Consider the following 20,353-nt stretch of genomic DNA (forward strand, 5'->3'; position numbering starts at 1 on the left):
TATGTTTGATTGAATGTTTATAGTTGATATTGTGAATAGTTGGTTATAGTTTTCTATTCTCCCTTGTAATTTCTCATGTTTTGGTTTTATGCCCACAAGGTGTTTGTGAAAATGCCAACTTCGGATTTTGAGTAGATTTTCACACCTTGCCTTGGGACATGAGTTTCTAGGATACTAGAGTCATAATGTCTGACATTTAGTGGTAATTCTTAGGTAGTTAGTTAACTCTTGTTTTCATTGACGCTAGCTTCTTACTAAGCAATTACTAAATCAGCTATGACTTATGGATTAAGGTCAATTGTGCTTTCTTGACTTACTCCTCGATGTTAGGGCTTGACGAAGCGAAATTGACTCATCATAGTTTCCATAGTTGTAGTTATGATGATGATAGGATTCCTTAATTCTCATTCCCATGTCAAGGCTCTTTATGCATTTATAGCATTTTCACTAGTTTTGACCTTGTTTCCTTTTAATTGCATTAATTCCAACTTTGATCATCTCTTAGTTCTTTTATTTCTTAAGTTCTTTCAATCTTTCGTTCTTTGATTTCAAAACCCCGTATCCTCACAACCAAGAGCATGACACCCTTATGTGCATTGTTCGAGGGAGACGACTCAAAGTTTAATTACTCTCGGTATTATTTTTAATTGAAAAATATCAAACTTTGATTGAGAGGATTGAATTGCCGGTTTGGACTATACTCACAATGGAATTATTTTATCTAATTTCCATCATTACTTATTCTCGACTTGGCGGAATATGAGGAATCTGAAAAAGAGCCTCTAAAGAATGTGGGGAGGTGTCTAACTGCACCCCTCTAAGAAAAACGGTCTCGGTGTCTCCCTTCAGCAGATTTGCATAGAATTCTTTAACTAGTTGCTCATTGATTTCCACAGCGTCAAACTCTATGAATTTCCATCCATAATACTCTAGCCGGTTGTGGATGGCTTCAGCATGTTTCTCCGGCACATTCATCATCCTTTCATAATGGAAGGCCTTTTTCTCCAATTTTCTGTATTGTTCTTCGGCCTCCTCATTAATGAAAATGTCCGGCTGCGTGCTCGAACGGACAGGGATGGGAGCCAATGGAGTGGCTTTCTCCTTACCCTTACGATGCATCCTGAAAAGGAAGAAAAACAGAATATAGCTCAGGAGAAACAGACAATTGGTAAATTAGAGCCAATAAGATAAAAAGACACTTAGGTAAAGCAAAGAATGTGATTAATCAAAGAATGTAAATTAGGGCCAATAAGATAAACAGACACTTAATTGAGGAAAACATGTTCAAAGAATGTGATATGCTCAAAAGAAAATGCAGTTTTCCACAATCAAGAAACCTAAGTGATAAACAAAGGCATGAATGATAATTAAAGCATAGACAACTTAGGTAAAGCAATGGAAGTGGATTAAATCAAAAATTGGTTATTGCAATTGTGCAATGAAAGTATAAGTTTTACAAAAATTTGGCACAACGGCAATAAACAATTCAATATTTAAAGAACCTGCTTATTCATGGCAAAAAGTGAAAAATGATTACACACCCATAACCCTTGTTCGAAAAGCAATAAACTTGATTAAAATCAAATTGAATTGCCCAAAAAGGAATTCAGAGAACAAGTTATTGTATATGATCATTTATGTTAAAAAACACATGAGTAAGCAACTCAGTCATTTCACTAATGCAGCATTGTATGCACTTAACATATAACACCAAACAAGTAATTAAAGTTAAAATTTCAGTTCAATTTGGTGTTTAACAAGAATATCCACCAAGTGCATAACGAAATTTGATCTCAAACATCATCAAAAGGACATAAAACTGCACAAGATTCCATGATATTGCCTAAGGAAAATGGAGTCCAGAACAGATGTTGGCCAAACATAGGAATTGAACAAAAATTGTCACTCAGGCAATCTATCAAACATATGGTGTGCATCACTTTCAAATAGAGATTTTCAATTCAATAAAGGCATTCATCAACCTGAAAAATCAACTAGCCAACGAATATTCAGTCTAAAAACACAAGTGAACTAAGCTAAACCTAAACGAAACATAGAAATCAGAATTAAAAAGCAAGTAAAAGAAATAAAAGAAAAGAACAAGGATGCAGGGGAAGCAAACCTGCGTTGACGAGAGGAAGAAGAAGATAGGGTAAGGAGTGGAGGTGGTGTCGCAGCGGCACAGAGTTTCGCTGCCGCTGGTGGTGCTCGCCGGAACTAGAAGAATGCGGAGCAGAGCTGTTGGCACAAAGAATAGGGTAGCAAGCACAGAGAAGAGGGAATGAAAAAAGTGGGAAAGAAAGAGAAGAGGGAAGGGAGAGAGGGTGGGCGACGGTGGTCGCCAGTGCTATGGTCGCGGGATGGATGGAGGTGGTTGGATGGTGTGGTCTGGGTTGAGGGTGGCTTTGGATATGCTTCAGAGAAGAAGAAAAGAAGAAAAGGAATTTGGGGTGAAGCGCGATATAGTTCCCTTTTTTCGAATTAACGTTCAAAAAGGGACTTGTGCGTACGCACAAAAAGGAAAAGAAGGGTTATGTGCACGCATAGCAGCGTGCGAGCGCTCCGAACAAAAGAGGTATCAAGGTCTGTGCGCGCGCACACAAGGGAAAGCTACGAGCAGAAGGTGTGTCGAGGGTTGTGCGCGTGCACAGGTAGCTCTTTTTTTTTTAGGATAAAAAGGGTGAGTGTGCGTGCGCACAACCGACGGTGCGTGCGCACGGAAGGAAAAAGAGATAGGGTGCTCACGCACAGCTGGTGCGAGTGCCCTGAACAGACTGTGTGCTAAAGAGTGTGCGCGCGCACAGATGGCGAAAAATAAGGGAAGTGTGCGCGCACAAAGCTCTGTTTCTGCAAAAATTTTAATGTCTCTAACGCACCAAACATGACATCCAAAACAGATTTTCAAGCTTCAAAACACTATAAGACTCCAAAAACATTATTCTGCTAAATTACCTAGCCAACACTAAAATGCAACTAAACTAAACTAAGCAACATAACCAATTATTCAAGAAATAATAGCTAAAAGAGAGAAATGGTTAGAAGGATTTTGCCATGGTGGGATGTCTCCCACCTAGCACTTTGGTTTAAAATTCTTAAGTTAGACTTTTTGAGAAAATTCTTATTAGGGCAGCTTACGTTTTCACTCCTCTTTGAATCTCCACCCAAGTTTGTTCTTGATTTGACCTGCCGGGTCTCAAATGAAATACATCAAACTCTTGAGAAATTCCAAGCTAGCAACTAGGATCCATAAGTGTTAAGTGTTGAAACCAATGCCCGGATCCCATACTCTAGTTTCTTGTTCATCTTCTTGTTGATCTTCATTTTTGCATTTGGATGAACGACCTCTTGAATCATCATTGACACACTTATACATTTTCCAGAATCCACTCAATTGACTCTTGCACAATAGTTGAATTCCAAATGTTGAATTGGCTTCGTTGATGAACTTTCTATTTCCTTGCCAATTAACATTCTTCTCTCCACCATCCACTACTCCAAGAAGAGTTTAAAGTTGATAATCCGTCTCCAAGATAGCATATTGATATGGGCCTAAGAAGCTTGTGGTACAATTTTCACCCACTCAATTTGCTCTTATAAATATATCTTCACTTCTTGGTAGCTAAAATCTTCCTCAACCTCCTTTAAATCTTCCTCATCATCACTCAAGTAAAAAATTGGAGGTTGTGTAAAGTCCACATCAACATCTCCTTCAAATTCAATCAAGGGAGCTCATGAAGATCATTGAAGGGATTGACTAAGTTGGACAAAAAATCACTAATGATGGAATCCACTTGATCAATTTTCATCAACTCTTCATTCATCTTCTCTTGTGCTTCATGTTGTGATTTGACATCTTCTACTTGATTTTGCAATATTTCCTCCATTCCACACTCTTCGCTTGATTCCACACATTCATTCACAAGAATTTCTTGGTTGTGGCTTGACGCAAAGAAGCTAACCGATCCAAGGTTTCCGCTAAGGTAAACATGACTTGCTCTTGCTTCTTCGGAACTCCGTTTGTTCTTGAATAAGCACTTGGAGTGCTTCTTGTGTGACTTGATCCATATATAAAGATGAAATTTGAGGTGATGAAGGTTGACAATTATACTCATGAGTAAGGACTTTGGTTTTGTATATAGTAAGGTGGTGGTGTGTAGAATTGGTGACTAGAAAGGTAAGTTTGGGTTCCATTGGGGGTGAATTGTAGTAATGGTGTGGATAAGTCATAGAGAAAGTATAAACAAAACTTACTAACAAAGGCAAACAAACAACCAAAAAGTGTTATTTACACTATTAACATATTCACAACAACCAAAAACATACATCGATTGCATCATCCCCGACAACGGCACCAAAAACTTGGTGATGAGATTTATGCCGATTTGGAAATTAGATAAAATAATTCCATTGTGAGTATAGTCCAAACCGACAATTCAATCCTCTCAATCAAAGTTTGATATTTTCCAATTAAAAATAATACCGAGAGTAATTAAACCCCTCGACAATGCAAATAAGGGTGTCACGCTCTTCGTTGTGAGGATACGGGGTTTTGAAAGTAAAGAACGAAAGATTGAAAGAACTTATGAAATAAAAGAACTAAAAGATGATCAAAATTGGAATTAATGCAATTAAAAGGAAATAAGGTCAAAACTAGTGAAAATGCTATAATGTATAAAGAGCCTTGACTTGGGAATGAGAATTAAGAAATTATATCATTGTCATAACCACAACTATGACAACTATGATGAGTCAATCTCACTTCGTCAACCCCCTAACATCGAGGAGTAAGTCAAGCAAGCATAATTGACCTTAATCCATAAGTCCTAGCTGACTTACTAATTGCTTAGTAAGAAGCTAGTGTCAATAGAAACAAGAGTCAACTAACTACCCAAGAATTACCACTAAATGTCGGACATTATGACTCTAGTATTCTAGGAACTCATGTCCCAAATCAAGGTGTGAAAATCTACTCAAAATTCAAAGTTGACATTTTCACAAACACCTTGTAAGCATAAAACCAAAACATGAGAAATTGTAAGGGAAAATAGAAAACTATAACCAACTATTCATAATATCAACTATAAACATTCAATCAAACATATATAAATCATAGAACATTAAATTCATCAATCAAAACTTCAAAAACTTAAAATTTGCAAATATTAACAAAGCACTTGAACCAAAGGAAAATGAGGGTACATTTGATGTAATTAAAGAGAAATTAAATAGTACTTACAAAAGAGTTGATCAAAATTCAAAATGAAAACTTGAAATTATAAAATGCTACAAATGAAAATTTAGTAAACCCTAAGAGAGAATTTTCTACTCTACAGTACTCCTACTCCTAATGCATATTTTTAACTAATCTAAACTAATGAAAACCTAATAAAACCTAATGTCTTCATATGTCTTTGTTCCCGTTGATATGTCACTTCCAAAAGGCTTCAACTCTCTAAAAATTAGGCCAAAAGAGCCCCAAAATCACAAGCCACGTGCTTCATTAATAAAGTCACGTGTAGGGACCTGTGCGTATGCACAGATGTGTGCGTATGCACAGATGTGTGCGTACGCACACTTGATATTTCGTCACTTGTGCGTACGCATGGATGGTTGTGCGTACGCACACCTCTGATTTCTATAATGGTGCATTAAGGGGATAAAAAAAATAGAAAGAGAGAGAACGAGTTTAAGGGATGAACCAACCTTGATCCATGCGTTAAGGGGATTTCCGGTAGCAGCTAAGCCGCCAACCATCGCCGAATGTCGACCAGGACCACATCTTCAGAATTCAGATGCGGGCAAGGGATGTGCTCATTAGTAAATACAGCAAAGTAAGTTGCGCCAATTCTATAAATAGTTTTGGCAGCTCCATCAAATGGAGTTGTTATGACCACCTCCATCAAACTTGTCTAATGTAACTTGCTCATTCACGCCAGCAAAGCTCCAAGGTTGTTGCACCACTTTAACTACATTCAAGTAGGTGGCTAGTAGAATAGTTGATTTGTCTCGGTTTATCACAAATAAGAATGATTGTAAACATTCTAAGATTCAATTTCTTACCTTCCCATTGTATGCCAAAATGCAGAAATATGCACTCAAGATATTCTATCGTAATCAAATTGAGCAACAAATAAATTAAAAAATATTCTTAAATGAGCTTGATTAATTATCATAATTTATACTATGATATGAAGCAGAATGGAAGATAAAGTAAAGCTATGAATCTGTTATATTATTTTCATGGCTATTGTACCAGAACTTCACTTTTGGCTTGGTAAATCATATTGTACAAAGAAACTGAGGGCTCCAATCCTGAATTTATCATCTTCTGTATGAGAAACTCCGCTTCCTTCCACTTTCCTTCCTTGCAAAGAAGCCCTATGGTTGAACAAAAGCTAGCCAAATTTGGAACCATTCCATTGTCAATCATTTCTTTGAGTAATCTAAGAGCCCTGTAAGAGCTTTCTTCTTTGCAATAACCATGAATCATGATATTATAAATGACACTGTTTGGTTCCAAGCGCAGCTCACCCAATGATTTGAAGAGCTTTGATGCTTCTTTCATATGACCGTTCATACAAAACCCATGCAAAAGGATACTACATGTAAAAACATCTAAATTCAAACCAGACTTCTCCATTAAAGACTTTATTTCAAATGCTTTGTCCATATGATTTAATTGTACAAAAGCATCAATAAGGATTGTATAAGTCACTTCGGAAGGAGCAATGCTTCTCTCCTCCATTTCCTTGACCATGTTAAGAGCTCTATCCAAATTTCCAATATTACAATACCCTGCAATCAAAGTATTGTAGGTCACCAATGATGGCGATAGTCCAATTGCCTTTGATTGATTAAATAATCTAACAGCAGTGTCCATCTTTCCAATGCCACAAAAACCATTGATTAGTGTATTATATGTAACTAAATTAGGAGTTAAGCCAACAAGATACACTTTATCAACCAACTTTACTGCTTCCTGAAGCTTCTTCAATCTGCACAACCCATCAATCAAAATATTATACGTTACAATACCATATGCCACACCTTTCTCACGCATTTCATCGAACACCTTAAAAGCCTTATCTACATTCCCATCCTTACAATATTCTTTGATGATACAATTGTAAGCATAAACATTGGGCACCGTTCCTCTCTGCTTCATATTTTCATACATTAGAAATGCTTCCTTTTGAAGGCCATGCTTGAAGAACCCGTTTATCAATACACTGTAAGTGTGCTGATTGGGAACTAAGCCCAACCCCTCCATCTTACAAAACACCTTCTTTGCCAAATGAACATAACCAATCTTGCAACTACCATCAATCAAGGTAGTGTATAAGACAACATTTGGAGAGAAACCCATGCGAATCAACAAAGCCAAAAGCCGAAAACTCTTGATCAAGTCACCAACTTCACAGCAACCCTTGATCATAATCCCGAAACTGTAGACATCCATAGCAACCTTACCCTTCATTTCATTGAAAAGCAGCCATGCTTTACCAAAACAATTAGATCTAAGGAGCAAGATCAAAAGGTTATTAAAGGTGTTTGATGTTGGAAAATGGGCATTACGAACCATGTGGTTGAGGAAACAGAGAGCTTGATCAGGTAAGTGAGAATGAACATAGGCATTAATGATTGCCTCGTAGAGAAGAGTATGTGTTGAATTATGAATGAACTGGGTGTGTGTGAGTTGGTGCATGAGTGATGATGGAGAGAAGAAAGGAGAGGAAATTCTGCCGGAGATGAGGCGGAGGAGAAGTGAATGGGCATGGGAGAGCATGGCAGAGGAGAGAAGATGGTTAAGAATGAAGGAAATAGATTGAGGGGTGTGGTGATGGTTTAAAGAATTGAACAAAGAAAGTGCTTTTGTTGGAGGCACTTTCACCATTTTTTGAATTAGAACCAGAGCTTTGTAACTATGACACATGATTTCTCCTCTTCACAGTTTACACTTCCAGATACAGAATATATAGTGAGACACTTCCAAGTGTTTGAATTTCAGAACCTTGTGAGAATGAGTTGGGCTTCAACAACAATAACATATCATGTGGAGCCCAAACCCGAGTTTTAGTAAAGGCCGAAACTGTAGATGATTAAAAGAAAAGAAAAGATACAGAAAGGTATGGCTAATCCTAGCTGGAGGTGCAAGCATGTGAAATAAATCAATAAATAAATAAAGCAGGTACAAGCAATATTATGTACCGGTGTTCACAGTGCAGTATAGTTCGGTTGTTAGAGGAAAGGCCATCCAATACATTGAACAAATATTCGGTTGGTTTTTTATCTAAGGCTAACCAAACCAAACTAAACCAATTGTAATTGGATTGATTTGATTTGGTTTTTCGGTCTTCCTTTTTCACCAATGTTGTCACTTGTACTGTTATCAAACTGCAGTAATATCAAAAACAATAAAATAAAATAAGAACAGAGAACACTAAACCAAAATTGAAATTAGAACACCAAACTACAAGTTAAAATCAAATAATTAAAAAACAACCACAAAAGTTAGAAAACAAATTCAAATCATAACAAAAATCTAAGAATCAAGAACAGAACAGAACAGAAACTGGCAGTGAAAAATAGATGCAGACAAAACTTAAGAACAAAAATCAAGAACAGAATCAGCTCAAAAACAGAACAGAAAAAAAAACAGCAGTCGAAAATCATAACCAAAAAACAAGAACCAAGAACAGCAACCAAGAAAACACTGAGAACTTCAGAAAAGATCTCAACCAAGAATCAAGAACAAATTAAAAATCATAACAAAAATCAAGAACCAACCTGAGTCAAAGGCTCCATTCTTGATGATGCTGATGATGTGGCAGAGTGCAGGAATGAGAGGACGAAGACACGGAAGTGGCTGCCAGCTGGAGTGCGCTGCGATGCATGGAGGACGACATGGGATACTGCTGCGTGGAGGACGACACAGAGGCTGCTGCTGCGTGGAGGGCGACGGAGAGGGAGCGCGACTACGACGAAGGGAGCGGGAGAGGATAGGGCTGACAGAGAGTTGAGGAGGGTGGAGGGAAAGGGGATAGGGCCTCCGCGGCTGCTGCTGTCCGGCGGATGACGGAGGAGATTGAAGGACGAGGGGTTGTGTCTGAGGAGTGAGGACTGAGGAGATCTGGGGCTGGGCGGACAGGAGTGTTCGCGGATAGACTTAAGGGAATAAGGGTAAAATTGGAGGTTTCACTCTGGATAGCTCATGCCCGATGGAACAAAAGAATATGAGAGAAAAAGAGATAAGTAGAAAGAAAATAGAAGAAAAAATATTTTTTTTCATGTGTTAGGTTTTTGGCAAGGTTGCGAGAATCGGACCGGTCAATAAATTGGGGAGGACACTGGTTTAATAGTTTAATGGTTTGACCGGAGCTTAACCGGTTTAATTAAATATTAAATATATAAATTAAATAATTTCTAACTTAATAAAATTTAAAATTTCACGTATAAATTATCCATAATTTAATATTAGAAGTTCACAAACAACTTCAAAGTTCATAACTAAAAACAACATAGCGCACATAATGATAAACACATAATGTTTTACTATCAAAAGAAACGATTAATAACAAGTTCTCAACTAATCAAAGGTGCAACTCATCACAAATCATAATCATTATTAAGTCTTAAGTGTTTCAATCAAGTTCTGAGAATCAGACCGGTCATCAAACCGCTCTAGTCACTGATCTATTGGTTCACTAGTCCAACCAGTCCAACCGGTGGTTCAACCGGAAAAACCGTTTTAGAATAGAATAATAAATAAATTATAAATAAACATCCTAAAATATAATTATAGTCTAATATAAATCTTAAAATAAGATTAGTAACAATGGAATGTAAAGGGATCTGATGCTGTGGAACACTAGCAGCCACTGTTGCTACATTACCAGCTGAATTCCTGAATTAAATTGGAAAAATAAAGTGAACTTTCAAACAGGTCAACACTCTACAACACAAACTTCCCAATATAGAATAGTAATCATTAACTGGCCCAAGCGAGAAATATTGTAATTTGATTTTGGCATAGTTCCCATTTACATTCATAATTGTTCATGTTGAGAGTAAAGGGCACTATTAAAATTATCAAACATTTAACACCATAAGCATTTTAGTATTGACACAAAATGATTGCAGTCAGCACATTGAAATTTTGCTTATAGGTTCAATACAAGGTATGGAGTCATGAGACTCAGATGCCACAATGGTGGAAAATAATTCATAAAAGTAGAAAATAGGTTCAATACAAGATACATGATTAGATACAATTATTGGAGTAATTTCCCATGGAGCAGGTTTTTCCTTTCATTTTATCCATTGATACCTGCAATAAATCGAAGGAGACAACAAACACAAAGAAAGCCATCACTTCAGCACCAAATTAAGCTTAAGGCCAAAATGGACAAAGCCTACCAATGAATTACCATCTCCTTTAAACTAAAAGTCAACACATCATAAGCAGGGTCTCCAGTAGTGGTTTCACTGAGACTATGATTAAATTGGTTCAACAGTTATTATGAGATCATCTACAATCATATATACACTAGCTTAGTTTGAACACCCTAAGAGATTTTAGGGGGAAAACCCATTTTCAAGAGCTATGTCATAAATTTTTGTATTACAGGTTATTATTTCAAACACAAACTAACTTAATCAAGTAACCAGAGCAAAATTACAAAACAGAGCCAGCAACAAGCGACCAGCTAACAACGATTAGAAAACAGCAATTACACTAACATTGGTACATTATGAAACAGACCAGTAACCAGAGCAAAATTACAAAACAGAGCCAGCAACAAGCAACCAGCTAACAACAATTACAAAACGAACCAAAACATTAACCAATGCAATAATCACAAAACACTAAACCTTCACCCAACAAAACCAACAATTACAAAACAAAGCAATCAGTGAATTTGAACAAAAAAACTAAGAGCCATCAGCAATTAGTAATTACAAAACAGAGCCATCAGTAAATTTGAACAAAAATTTCAGAGCCATCACTACCCAGATATTACAAAACAGTAAAACACTAAAATAGACTAATAGAACCATCGAGCCATCAGTAAATTTGAAAAAAAATTTTACAGCCATCACCAACCAGCAAATACAAGACAGATCCATCGACAACAGGCAATTACAAAACATTACAAGAAAAATGGAACAAAAATTGAACAACAATCTCAGAACTTCAGACGAAGACGAAGACCGAACATTCAGAAATTAAAAGGAAGAAGCGGAGGCGAAGCCACTAACCTTCGATGGAGGAAGGGACGGCAATCGGCGAGACGAGGCGATAGGCGAGACGACGGCGAGCTGCTCCAAACCACGAACAGAGAAGCCAGCGAAGATGAAGACGACGTGACGAGCTACTTGAGTTCCGGACACGGGGAAGAGGAAGAAGCGGCGGCGCTGAGGACCTGGGGACGGCGGCGGCGCTGAGGACCTCGGGCACGACGGCGGCAATGAAGGGCTAGGGTTTTGCTTCGCTTCAGAGGTCTCCAGGGAGTGCACGAATGATTTGGGGAAGGGGGGGTATTGGTTCCCGCATGGTTTTGGCTTTTCCTTTTTTATTTCTTAAAAACAAATAAACAAAACAGTGTCGTTTCATTCGAATCGGCCGATTACCGATCCGGTCCAACCGACCAATCCAACCGACCAATTCTTGGCCGGTTCGATAATTTTCAAGCAGTTCTATCTCTAGCGATTAAAAGTAGCGGATTGAATCATTTTTATTGTCAGTTCCCAGTTGAACCGATTTGACCGGCCAGTCCGGTCCGATTTTCACAATTATGGTTTCAATATCTCTATGGTAGACAGGTAATCCAAAGCCACCATCTTCATAAGTACCACAAAAAATTTTAAACTAATTTACTTCAAATCATAAAACTAAAGCTAATTTATGCTTTTGTAGGTTCAAGTCAACTAGGGAATGATCATAAAATTACAAAATTAAAAAACTAGTGAAGAAATTAACATATCCATCAGATCATCTTCAAAACAAATTAACGGTAACAAACCTTCTTTGAACCATTTGCTTTAAGCCAGTTAACCGAGGCCTCTATATCCTTTACAGCGCCTTGCCAATCGAGCCCATCCATCAAATGTTGGGCTTCCGCGACATCAAAACCAACCTTTCCTCTATACAGACTGGAACAATGGAAGCAATTTTCTGACCAAAAAAAAAAAAAAGAAAAAGAACAATGGAAGCAATTTCAATTTTCATCAGTTATCCAATTGAAGATTATAATATCATATAACGGATAAAGAATTCAGATCAGCAAATCTTATGAAAGCACCGTTATCTTACTCTGGAATAAGAGCTTTAAATCCGGGACCTAGCTGAGAAATCTTGACAGCATGATTCTTGATTTCAAAATCCACACCCCACCACTTCTAAAGAACAACAATTCCAGGAGCATCTTCTTTGCCAACGACGTATGCATCAAATGTCTAATAATTGAAAATAGATACCGCATATTAGGAACCTAGAATTTGCTTAGAACAGGTGCATAGCATACACAGAGTAGTATTGCATTCGATACCCTAGAATTTGCTTAGAAAGATGATATTGAGAACACAATTTATAAAGTGGATGTACACAATAAAACAAAGACTCCGAGTCCAGAACTGAAAACCTGGAAAATGAATGGGAAAGGGAGAGGGAAAGAAGACTAACAGTGGTGGCTACGGTGGTCAAACCCGTCGCTGCTGTGGCTGCAGGACGCGGTGGCTGTGGGACGCGGTGGCTGCAGGATGCGGTGGCGGTGGGCTGCTCGATTGGTGGTGGTGGCTTCTATGGTTCTCAGAGAAGAGAGAAGAGATGAGTTGCTGCTGAGTACTGACTGAAGAAGATGGGTGGTGGTGGCTTCTATGGTTCTCAATCTTAATTTGCAACTTGGCATAAGGTATAATAAGCCTAAAACTTTGTTTATCTGTTATGGTATATTTTGCAGTTTTTGGTTGAATATTTATTGCTGAATTTTGCCTAAAACTTCTGATTTTTGTGCCTTTTTGCTTTGAAACTCCTTCTCTGGGAATATTCCAAAACCTGCATTGCCTAACTCTTCTTCTTGTAAGAGACTTCAGCTTCTTGATTTGAGTAATAACAGATTATGAATTGGAACATAAAATTCTAAGACACTAATAATTTATAAACTCAGAAAATCTCTCTCGACTCACTGGCTCTTTGAAATCTTCCATATAATAATATTGTTACTACTTTCTTCTTCTCATGATTTTCTTCAGAAGAGTAGTCTCTATATATATAATACTACTAGTACTAGTATGTATATATATATATATAATGAGAATAATTGCACCAGCAGGATGTTGGTGCGTCAGCTTATTATATTAGGAAGAAAGGAATATTAAAAAATCAGTAGATGTATTTATTGGTGAGTCAGCTTATTATATGCTTTAAATTATCATTTTTATGCAATTGTGAATTTTGATTTTATTCTGATTTATGTTAATTTTATACCCTCAGTAATTTTAATTTTATTGATATAGATGTTTTCAAATTACTTCATGACTAGTAATGCTAGAGAAAACACACAAAGCATCAGTGTTAATTTTTATTTATGTTAATTTTTTACATAATACCAATTAATTTGTTAATTATTATCATTTTTTATTTTCAGATTTAAATCTTGATTTGCAAACTTTTAATGATGATAAAAATGTTGAAAGTGATTAAGAATAAGAGTTAAAGATTCCTTTATATCTAATATTGTAATTTCTTTATTATGATGAATCTAAATTTGTAGTGATCTAATACTTTTTCTTTAATTTCTAGTTATTTGAGCTAATGACATTGTATGAATTTATGTTTGTATTTTAATTTATGTATGAACTTTAAGTTTTTGTCTTAATTTATATAAGAATATATAAAAATTTAAAATATTTAATTTTTATAGGAACGGGTAGGGGTGAGGCAGGTATTTGTAGGGGCGGGTTCAGATACTACAATTTACTACCCGCGGGTAGTGACGAGGCGGGTAGTACATGAGTAACAGAACAACGGGGTAGGGGCGGGTAGGGTAATACCCGCCCCACTGCCACCCCTATTTATATGCATGCCCTGGTGTAAAAAGCTACTAAATTTAGGAATTGATGTAACTAGATACAACTTTTTGCTACACTTAGTAGATTAATGATGCTTCATTCTGTACCTTGTACTTTCATCAAAACTAAGGTGATGTCTATGCAAATCTAATTAAGAATCAAGTGCTAGGTAGGTGCTGCCTCAATATTTTCTTCAGCAGGTGGTGCCGGGGTGCTAGATGATGCATTAGCATCACTTCTAGCTTGTTGACCATATCTCTGAAGCACCCTCTCTTTATTTATGTTCCACCATTCTTCTGCTTGTTGCTCATGAAACCTTCGCTTGCTGCATAAATAAATAAAAAAATCATATAAAAGGTTTGAGGTATAGGAAGAGTTTAATTATTCTGCACTGGAGGTATACAAAAGAGTTTAACATTGTGATCCAGTAAAAAGCTTGTGTAACTTGGGTGCCATGAAAAGCTTTCCAAGTGACTTATCAAAAAATCATGTTGCACACACGCTAATGTCATACAATAATTCAAACAACATATATTATTTAGTAATGGCAAAATTAAGGAATGCGTCCATGCAAATTTCTGCAACTTCTTTTTAAAAAAATGTGTTGTGCATGCAAATCAAAACCAGAGAAATGGTTTAAATAATGTAGCAGCTATTTTGATCACACATTCATGTACATATTTCAAAAATGGGTATACACACCTTCACCTGAGAATCAAGAAGAATACTAATATAATTTTGTGAAGCTGACTACTATAGTGACTCATATGTTCAATACAAATCACACTGATACAGAAATTGAAAATGTAGAATTTATCAGATAAACAAGTAACTGTAGTATACCTGAATCTAACTCTCCTGAAAATTTTGACACCATTAGGCCTTACTATTAGTGTCACGTAAACACCAGGCTCAAATTGTTCAATAACTTGTGTTTCTCCATCTCTTGCCAACCTTGACGTCTCCTCGGAGCTTTGTGGTTTCACTGCTGTTCTATTATCGGATACAGATGATCCATTTCTTTCTTGAAGGACATTCCCCTCATCATGAGATGGGTCCGAAGCCGCCGCTTCATGATTTTCTTCTGTATTGTGCTCTTGCATTTTTGAATCCCCAATATCTGTGGCAGGATCAGGTGCATTTTGTCGAGTAGACTCTGATATTGATGGCGCGGAAAATGTTTCAGATGTCGAGTTTTCTTTCAGAAAATCTTCAGCTTGAGTAAGTGCAATTCTCAAATTTTCAGTTTCTGAAATCTCTGGTGGCAACTTCTCAGCCATTTGCTTCAACTAGATTGAACAAAAGGCAAGTCTACTTAATCAGGATGATGTACTTGAAATTCTGATCAAGGGATTTGTTCTATTTCTCATATATTCTTATTGAAGTATTTTACGCCAGTAATTTGGGCGACTAAGAATTTTTTATAAAGAAACATGATGCTCAAATACTAAAGCAGTTTGTAGTAAGAAGTGTGGAATTGAAAGTTGAGCAACCGAGACATTTACATATATAAGTCAACGATTTCAACTATATCCTTGGTAAATAGAATGAAGATACCTGAATAATAGTGCACTCAAAAATTTCTAGCATTGCTTTATGCTTAGAAGACTCATCTGCTGCCAATGTTGTAGCTTCCTTAATATGTTGGCGAAGCTTTTGATTTTCCACATCTTTCATGTCACTTTTCTGTTTCAAACTTTGAATCTACATAAAAATAATATTCATTAACTTAATATTGGTGATCCTTGAGGTTTTTCAGAGAATATGGAAAGTGAATCAACAGGAAACTTACTTGTTTCTGCAATTTTGACACTTCTTGATTCTTAAGCTCATTTGTTTTCCTCAAACTATCAATAAGACTTCTAGAGAATCCACCAGCGCCGGAACGCGTAGGGCTTGGCCTTCTTGCATACGGGGATGCCGGCCTTGAAATGAGTGGTGGAGTTGGTGGTGGACTTGGAGTTGGAGGTATGGCAGCGATGGTAGGCTTCAAAAGATTTTGCATTATTGAACCTGTTGAACTTGGGAATGCAACATCTTTCAATTGCACTAGTGATGGAACCTGAACAACTTGCTCTGTAGTAGTCTTGTGAATCCTTGAGAGAGGGAAGAGAGTTCTTGAAGATCTTATTTCTCCCAGGGTAAATCTTTCCCTTCCATCTATAGAAGTACGAGGTGGAGTAGTAGCTCTCCTATTAAAAATGGCACCAGAATTCGACTCAACATTTTTAATCTTAGTATAACAAGAATCACACACACGATGAGGTTTTCCGGGTGTTGGAGCCAACGCTGCCCTCAATGCCTTTTTTGAACTACAACCATGGCAATGCACTAACCCACAATTATAACAATTGTGCCTTTTTCTAGTAAATCCAAATGGTTGCCTACATGCGGTACAACTAGATTGGTCAACTCCCGAGACCCATTTATGGATGCATATGCAAGCTGTAAACTTCGACCCACACGAAATGTTTTTTACATGCCTTTCTTTCAAGGCTTCCACTATTGTTGGACCCTTCCTATCTTCTGTGTCTCCATGTCCCAATCTTCCATTGGCACCTTTCCCCCATGTATATAGTTCACTTCTTGATGTCAATACAGCCACATGATGAGATCCACATGATATTTCCTCAACATACTCACCTACCAACTTATCTTGTACTAGCATTGGTACTTTTCCATCGGACAAAGGATTTCCTAGTTGACCATGTTCAGTGCCTCCCATAGTGAAAATATGACCCGATGTAGTGAGGGCAACAGTCATAGTGTTTCCACATGCTATCTGGTGGAAATTTAATTCTATAAGAGATGAGACACAAGTCGGTTGAAGGTATGTTTCCTTGTTTCCATGCCCCAAACGATACTTATCACCATCACCCCAAGTGAAGAGCTTCCTTGATGAAACATTTGAACTAGACTGAAGTGTTACCTCTACAATAGCTGCAGTGTGCCATACTCCACATGCAACTTTAAGAGTCCTCAATCCACTTAATAACTGCACTTCCTTTGGATATAACACACTCTCTCTATCTCCATGACCTAAGACACCAAATGTTCCATCACCGAACGTAAAAAGTTTTCCATTGGCAGTTGCCAATGCCGAATGCCATGTGCCACACGCAACAGATATAACTTGATGTCCTTCTAGAGGGCCACTAACTCTCTTTGGTATCCAATGGCTAGAATCCGAACCATGGCCAAGAAGTCCAACATTATATGCACCATCACCCCAAGAATATAGCTCATCTGATGTAGTCAGAGCACATGTATGGTTCTCTCCACATGCAACATAATCCACATTAGTAACCGCCAAGAACTCAACAAGATGGGGTTGACCAAAATCTTTATCGATTCCATGACCAAGTCTTCCCCCAGATTCCTCTCCCCAAGTGAAAACTTCACCTTGCCTTGTAACTAAAGCAATGTGGTGGACACCAGATGCAATCTGTTGAACATCAAGAACAATATTTGCCTCTAACGGTTTAGGAAGCAAAACATCAGTCATGGGAGGGAGCTGAGTCCCAAAACTATCAGGTGAAACATCTGCCCAAATTTGTCCCCATATATAAAGATCACCTAGAGACTCGATGTCCTCTGGTCCCGATCCCCCACTTGAACAGCTAGGTGTACTTGACACACTAACACGAAAACCATCAATACTTGTCCTAGGTAGCATACTTGCTTGCTCTACCCTCTCATTTGAGCTTATTGAATGCAATGAGGTTGACAGGAAATTGAATTGACAGAGACACTGACATAAGCAATGCTTGAAGTAAACTCTAGCGCTGCACTAAAATGATGACCATTTGGAATAATATCAACCCGATCCTGAAACTAAAATTAAAAAGGCACTTGAGTTATGAAATAACAAATGACCATGTAGGATACATATAAACAGCATGAATCTTAAGCATACATGTCATGAGATGGAATTATGCATGTTCTAATGGAAAAGAAATTCATAGACACCTAAGGGCTCACTCATTTAATTGATACAATTTTTAAAATAAATTGTGAGAAAAAGGACAAAATGACTATTCAATGGATTTCTGTTAGAACTTACACCACATAGTTCTTTAGTATTCCATCTATTAAGTTTTCCAGTAGAAATCAATGTCTAAATCTGCCCCAATTTTGTACTTGCACATCTACCCAAAAAAAAAAAAATTCACTCTTCAATTTTTTTTCCTCAACGAATTGAGAAAATCAAATACATTCTATGATTCAAATAATTTTTCCTAACCTGATTAAATGTCTATTCCAAGTTAAAAGGAAAGATAATCTTTTTTGGGTTGCAAATATCTTCTGAAAACAATCTACCTAGAAATGATCATTACAATTGTTACATATCTTAACAGATTGTTAACATGACCAGAAATATTAGCTGTTGTCTAAAGACCTACTTAACTTACAGAGCATGATACCTAAGAAAATTTTAGATTTATTTCCTTTTCACAAGATAGCCAATCATTGTTGTTTCATCCCATTAAGGCCACTAAATAAGAAATTATTTAGATATGTCAAATTCATCATACACATGCCAACTCTAGATATTGGAGTATGCATGCCCATGATTCTACATTGAAGCCTCACCACGAGAGTTCGAATGGGCAAAGTGAGTACCAATCTTTAGAGCAATGAGTTCCTTTAATAGAAGCTAAAAGCAAACATTACCGAAATCCCAAATGATGAAATCTATATTAAAATAAAAACAGATCACGGGTGACATCTGTAAACATACTTGTAGTGACTGCACGATATTTTTTCTTTTTCCTTAATTTTCCTAATGAAGTGATTTTATTATTGAGCAACGAAATGTAAACCTCGTTTTGCAAATTCTCAGCTTGTCCCTCTATGAATCTCAGCCAGCTCTTGATATTATGTCAAGTAATATGATCCATTGTTACATCGTTTTACCTACATATAAACTCATAAACTTCTTTCTGGTTTCTTCACATTCTTCCAATACTCTTAATTGTTAAACCATTCAATTATAAAAAATCCTTCCCACTTCTCATTACCACTATGATCAAATTTTGGCTTTGATTTGCTTCTATTTCTCAATTCTGTTATGTACAAAAAATGCAATGGCTGAAATTGTATTGTTATTTATTTTCTTTTGAATCTCCTTCCAACATTATTTTCCTTGTTATCAAAGAAACCGCAATTCACCCTACTTTTTTTAGCCAAACTGATTTTAAGCATGGAAAGACACAATTCTACACTAAGAAAAACTACCAATGGTCAATACTGCATAATAGAACCACTTAATTCACATGCAACTGAATTTAAAAAAATATATATAAATAAACAGAGAGAAATCGATCATGAACGGAACAATTTCAGACATGTTGAAGAAAATGAATTTGCCAATTGAAGAAACTTTGGCGCAACTAACCTGGTGGACATGACGATCAAAAAATCCATAGATGGCTGGTGGTTTCTTCTCTGTCCTCTGATACGAATATTGGAACAAAATACAAGAGAGGAACCAGCAGTATCTCCATGCACTTGATCCAGAAAAACAAAAGGATGAGAAAGAGAGCGAAAATGCAGTGAGTTTTCTGGAAAAAATTGGAGTATGGCGAAAGGAAGCATGAGAGATGGAAGAATCGCAGATGAGATGAATGTGTGAGAGAGAGAAATGGCGAAATGAGTGGGGAAGTAAGCGGTTACATATTTTCTCACATAATTATTCATGAACTATGAATTCATAACATACTTGCCCCATCCATGGTTAATTTATTTTCCACCACTAATTAAATTTTTTTTTATAACAATTTATAAATTTATATTTTTAATGTATTTGTTATATATTTATTTAAAAATTTAATTTTAGTGCATTAGTAATGTAAAGTAATTTTACATATATATTAAATTATGTATAATTTACATCAATAAGATGATTATATTTTTTATTGATTGTGTAAATAATTATCTAAAAAAATAAATATATTTAAATTGTGTAAAATATTTTATATTATCAATGTATTAAATTAAATTATTTATTTAAATAAAAATTTTATAATTTTTTATTAATAATAATGTTAATCCTCTATTTATTTAGCTATATGATATGATACACTTTATAAAACAATAATTTTAGAATGTCTGACCATTGTAATTATTAAGATCAAACAATTTAATATTTATTAAGATAATTCATGAATAAATACAAATTGTGCTATTACATGTTTAATAGCCCGTTTTATGTACGAAGCAAAATCATGTATTAATTATATAAATTATTTGTATATGTAAGAAATAATATATAAAATATGTA

General features: G+C 36.3%; 1 protein-coding gene and 2 pseudogenes across 3 annotated transcripts; 1 reads left to right on the forward strand and 2 right to left on the reverse strand.

Moving 5' to 3' along the window:
- Window positions 1-12,456, reverse strand: LOC130948055 (pentatricopeptide repeat-containing protein At4g11690-like). 3 transcript variants are annotated; one of them, XM_057876763.1, is made up of 4 exons: window positions 12,314-12,456; window positions 12,024-12,175; window positions 8,209-8,394; window positions 1-1,120 (listed from the first exon to the last, which is right to left on the reverse strand). In XM_057876763.1, the coding sequence occupies exons 2-4, from the start codon at window positions 12,035-12,037 to the stop codon at window positions 739-741; spliced, it is 582 nt and encodes a 193-aa protein (XP_057732746.1). In that variant the 5' UTR covers window positions 12,038-12,175; window positions 12,314-12,456; the 3' UTR covers window positions 1-738. The 3 variants fall into 3 exon arrangements, 2 of the variants coding, with proteins under 2 accessions (XP_057732746.1, XP_057732745.1); XR_009072911.1 differs by lacking the exons at window positions 8,209-8,394; window positions 12,024-12,175; window positions 12,314-12,456 and adding an exon at window positions 5,704-8,083; XM_057876762.1 differs by lacking the exons at window positions 1-1,120; window positions 12,024-12,175; window positions 12,314-12,456 and adding an exon at window positions 5,290-8,030 and having other exon boundaries at window positions 8,209-8,226.
- LOC130949712 (uncharacterized) lies at window positions 12,042-12,689 on the forward strand (annotated as a pseudogene).
- Window positions 12,690-14,197: 1,508 nt separating this feature from the next.
- LOC130949713 (PH, RCC1 and FYVE domains-containing protein 1-like) lies at window positions 14,198-19,801 on the reverse strand (annotated as a pseudogene).
- Window positions 19,802-20,353: the final 552 nt, after the last annotated feature.

The sequence above is a fragment of the Arachis stenosperma genome, chromosome 9 (genome assembly GCF_014773155.1).
Source record: "Arachis stenosperma cultivar V10309 chromosome 9, arast.V10309.gnm1.PFL2, whole genome shotgun sequence".
Taxonomy (NCBI): domain Eukaryota; kingdom Viridiplantae; phylum Streptophyta; class Magnoliopsida; order Fabales; family Fabaceae; genus Arachis; species Arachis stenosperma.

Coding starts and splice junctions, on each gene's coding strand:
- LOC130948055 (XM_057876762.1), bottom strand. CDS start 7,933: ATGTGTCATAGTTACAAAGCTCTGGTTCTAATTCAAAAAATGGTGAAA.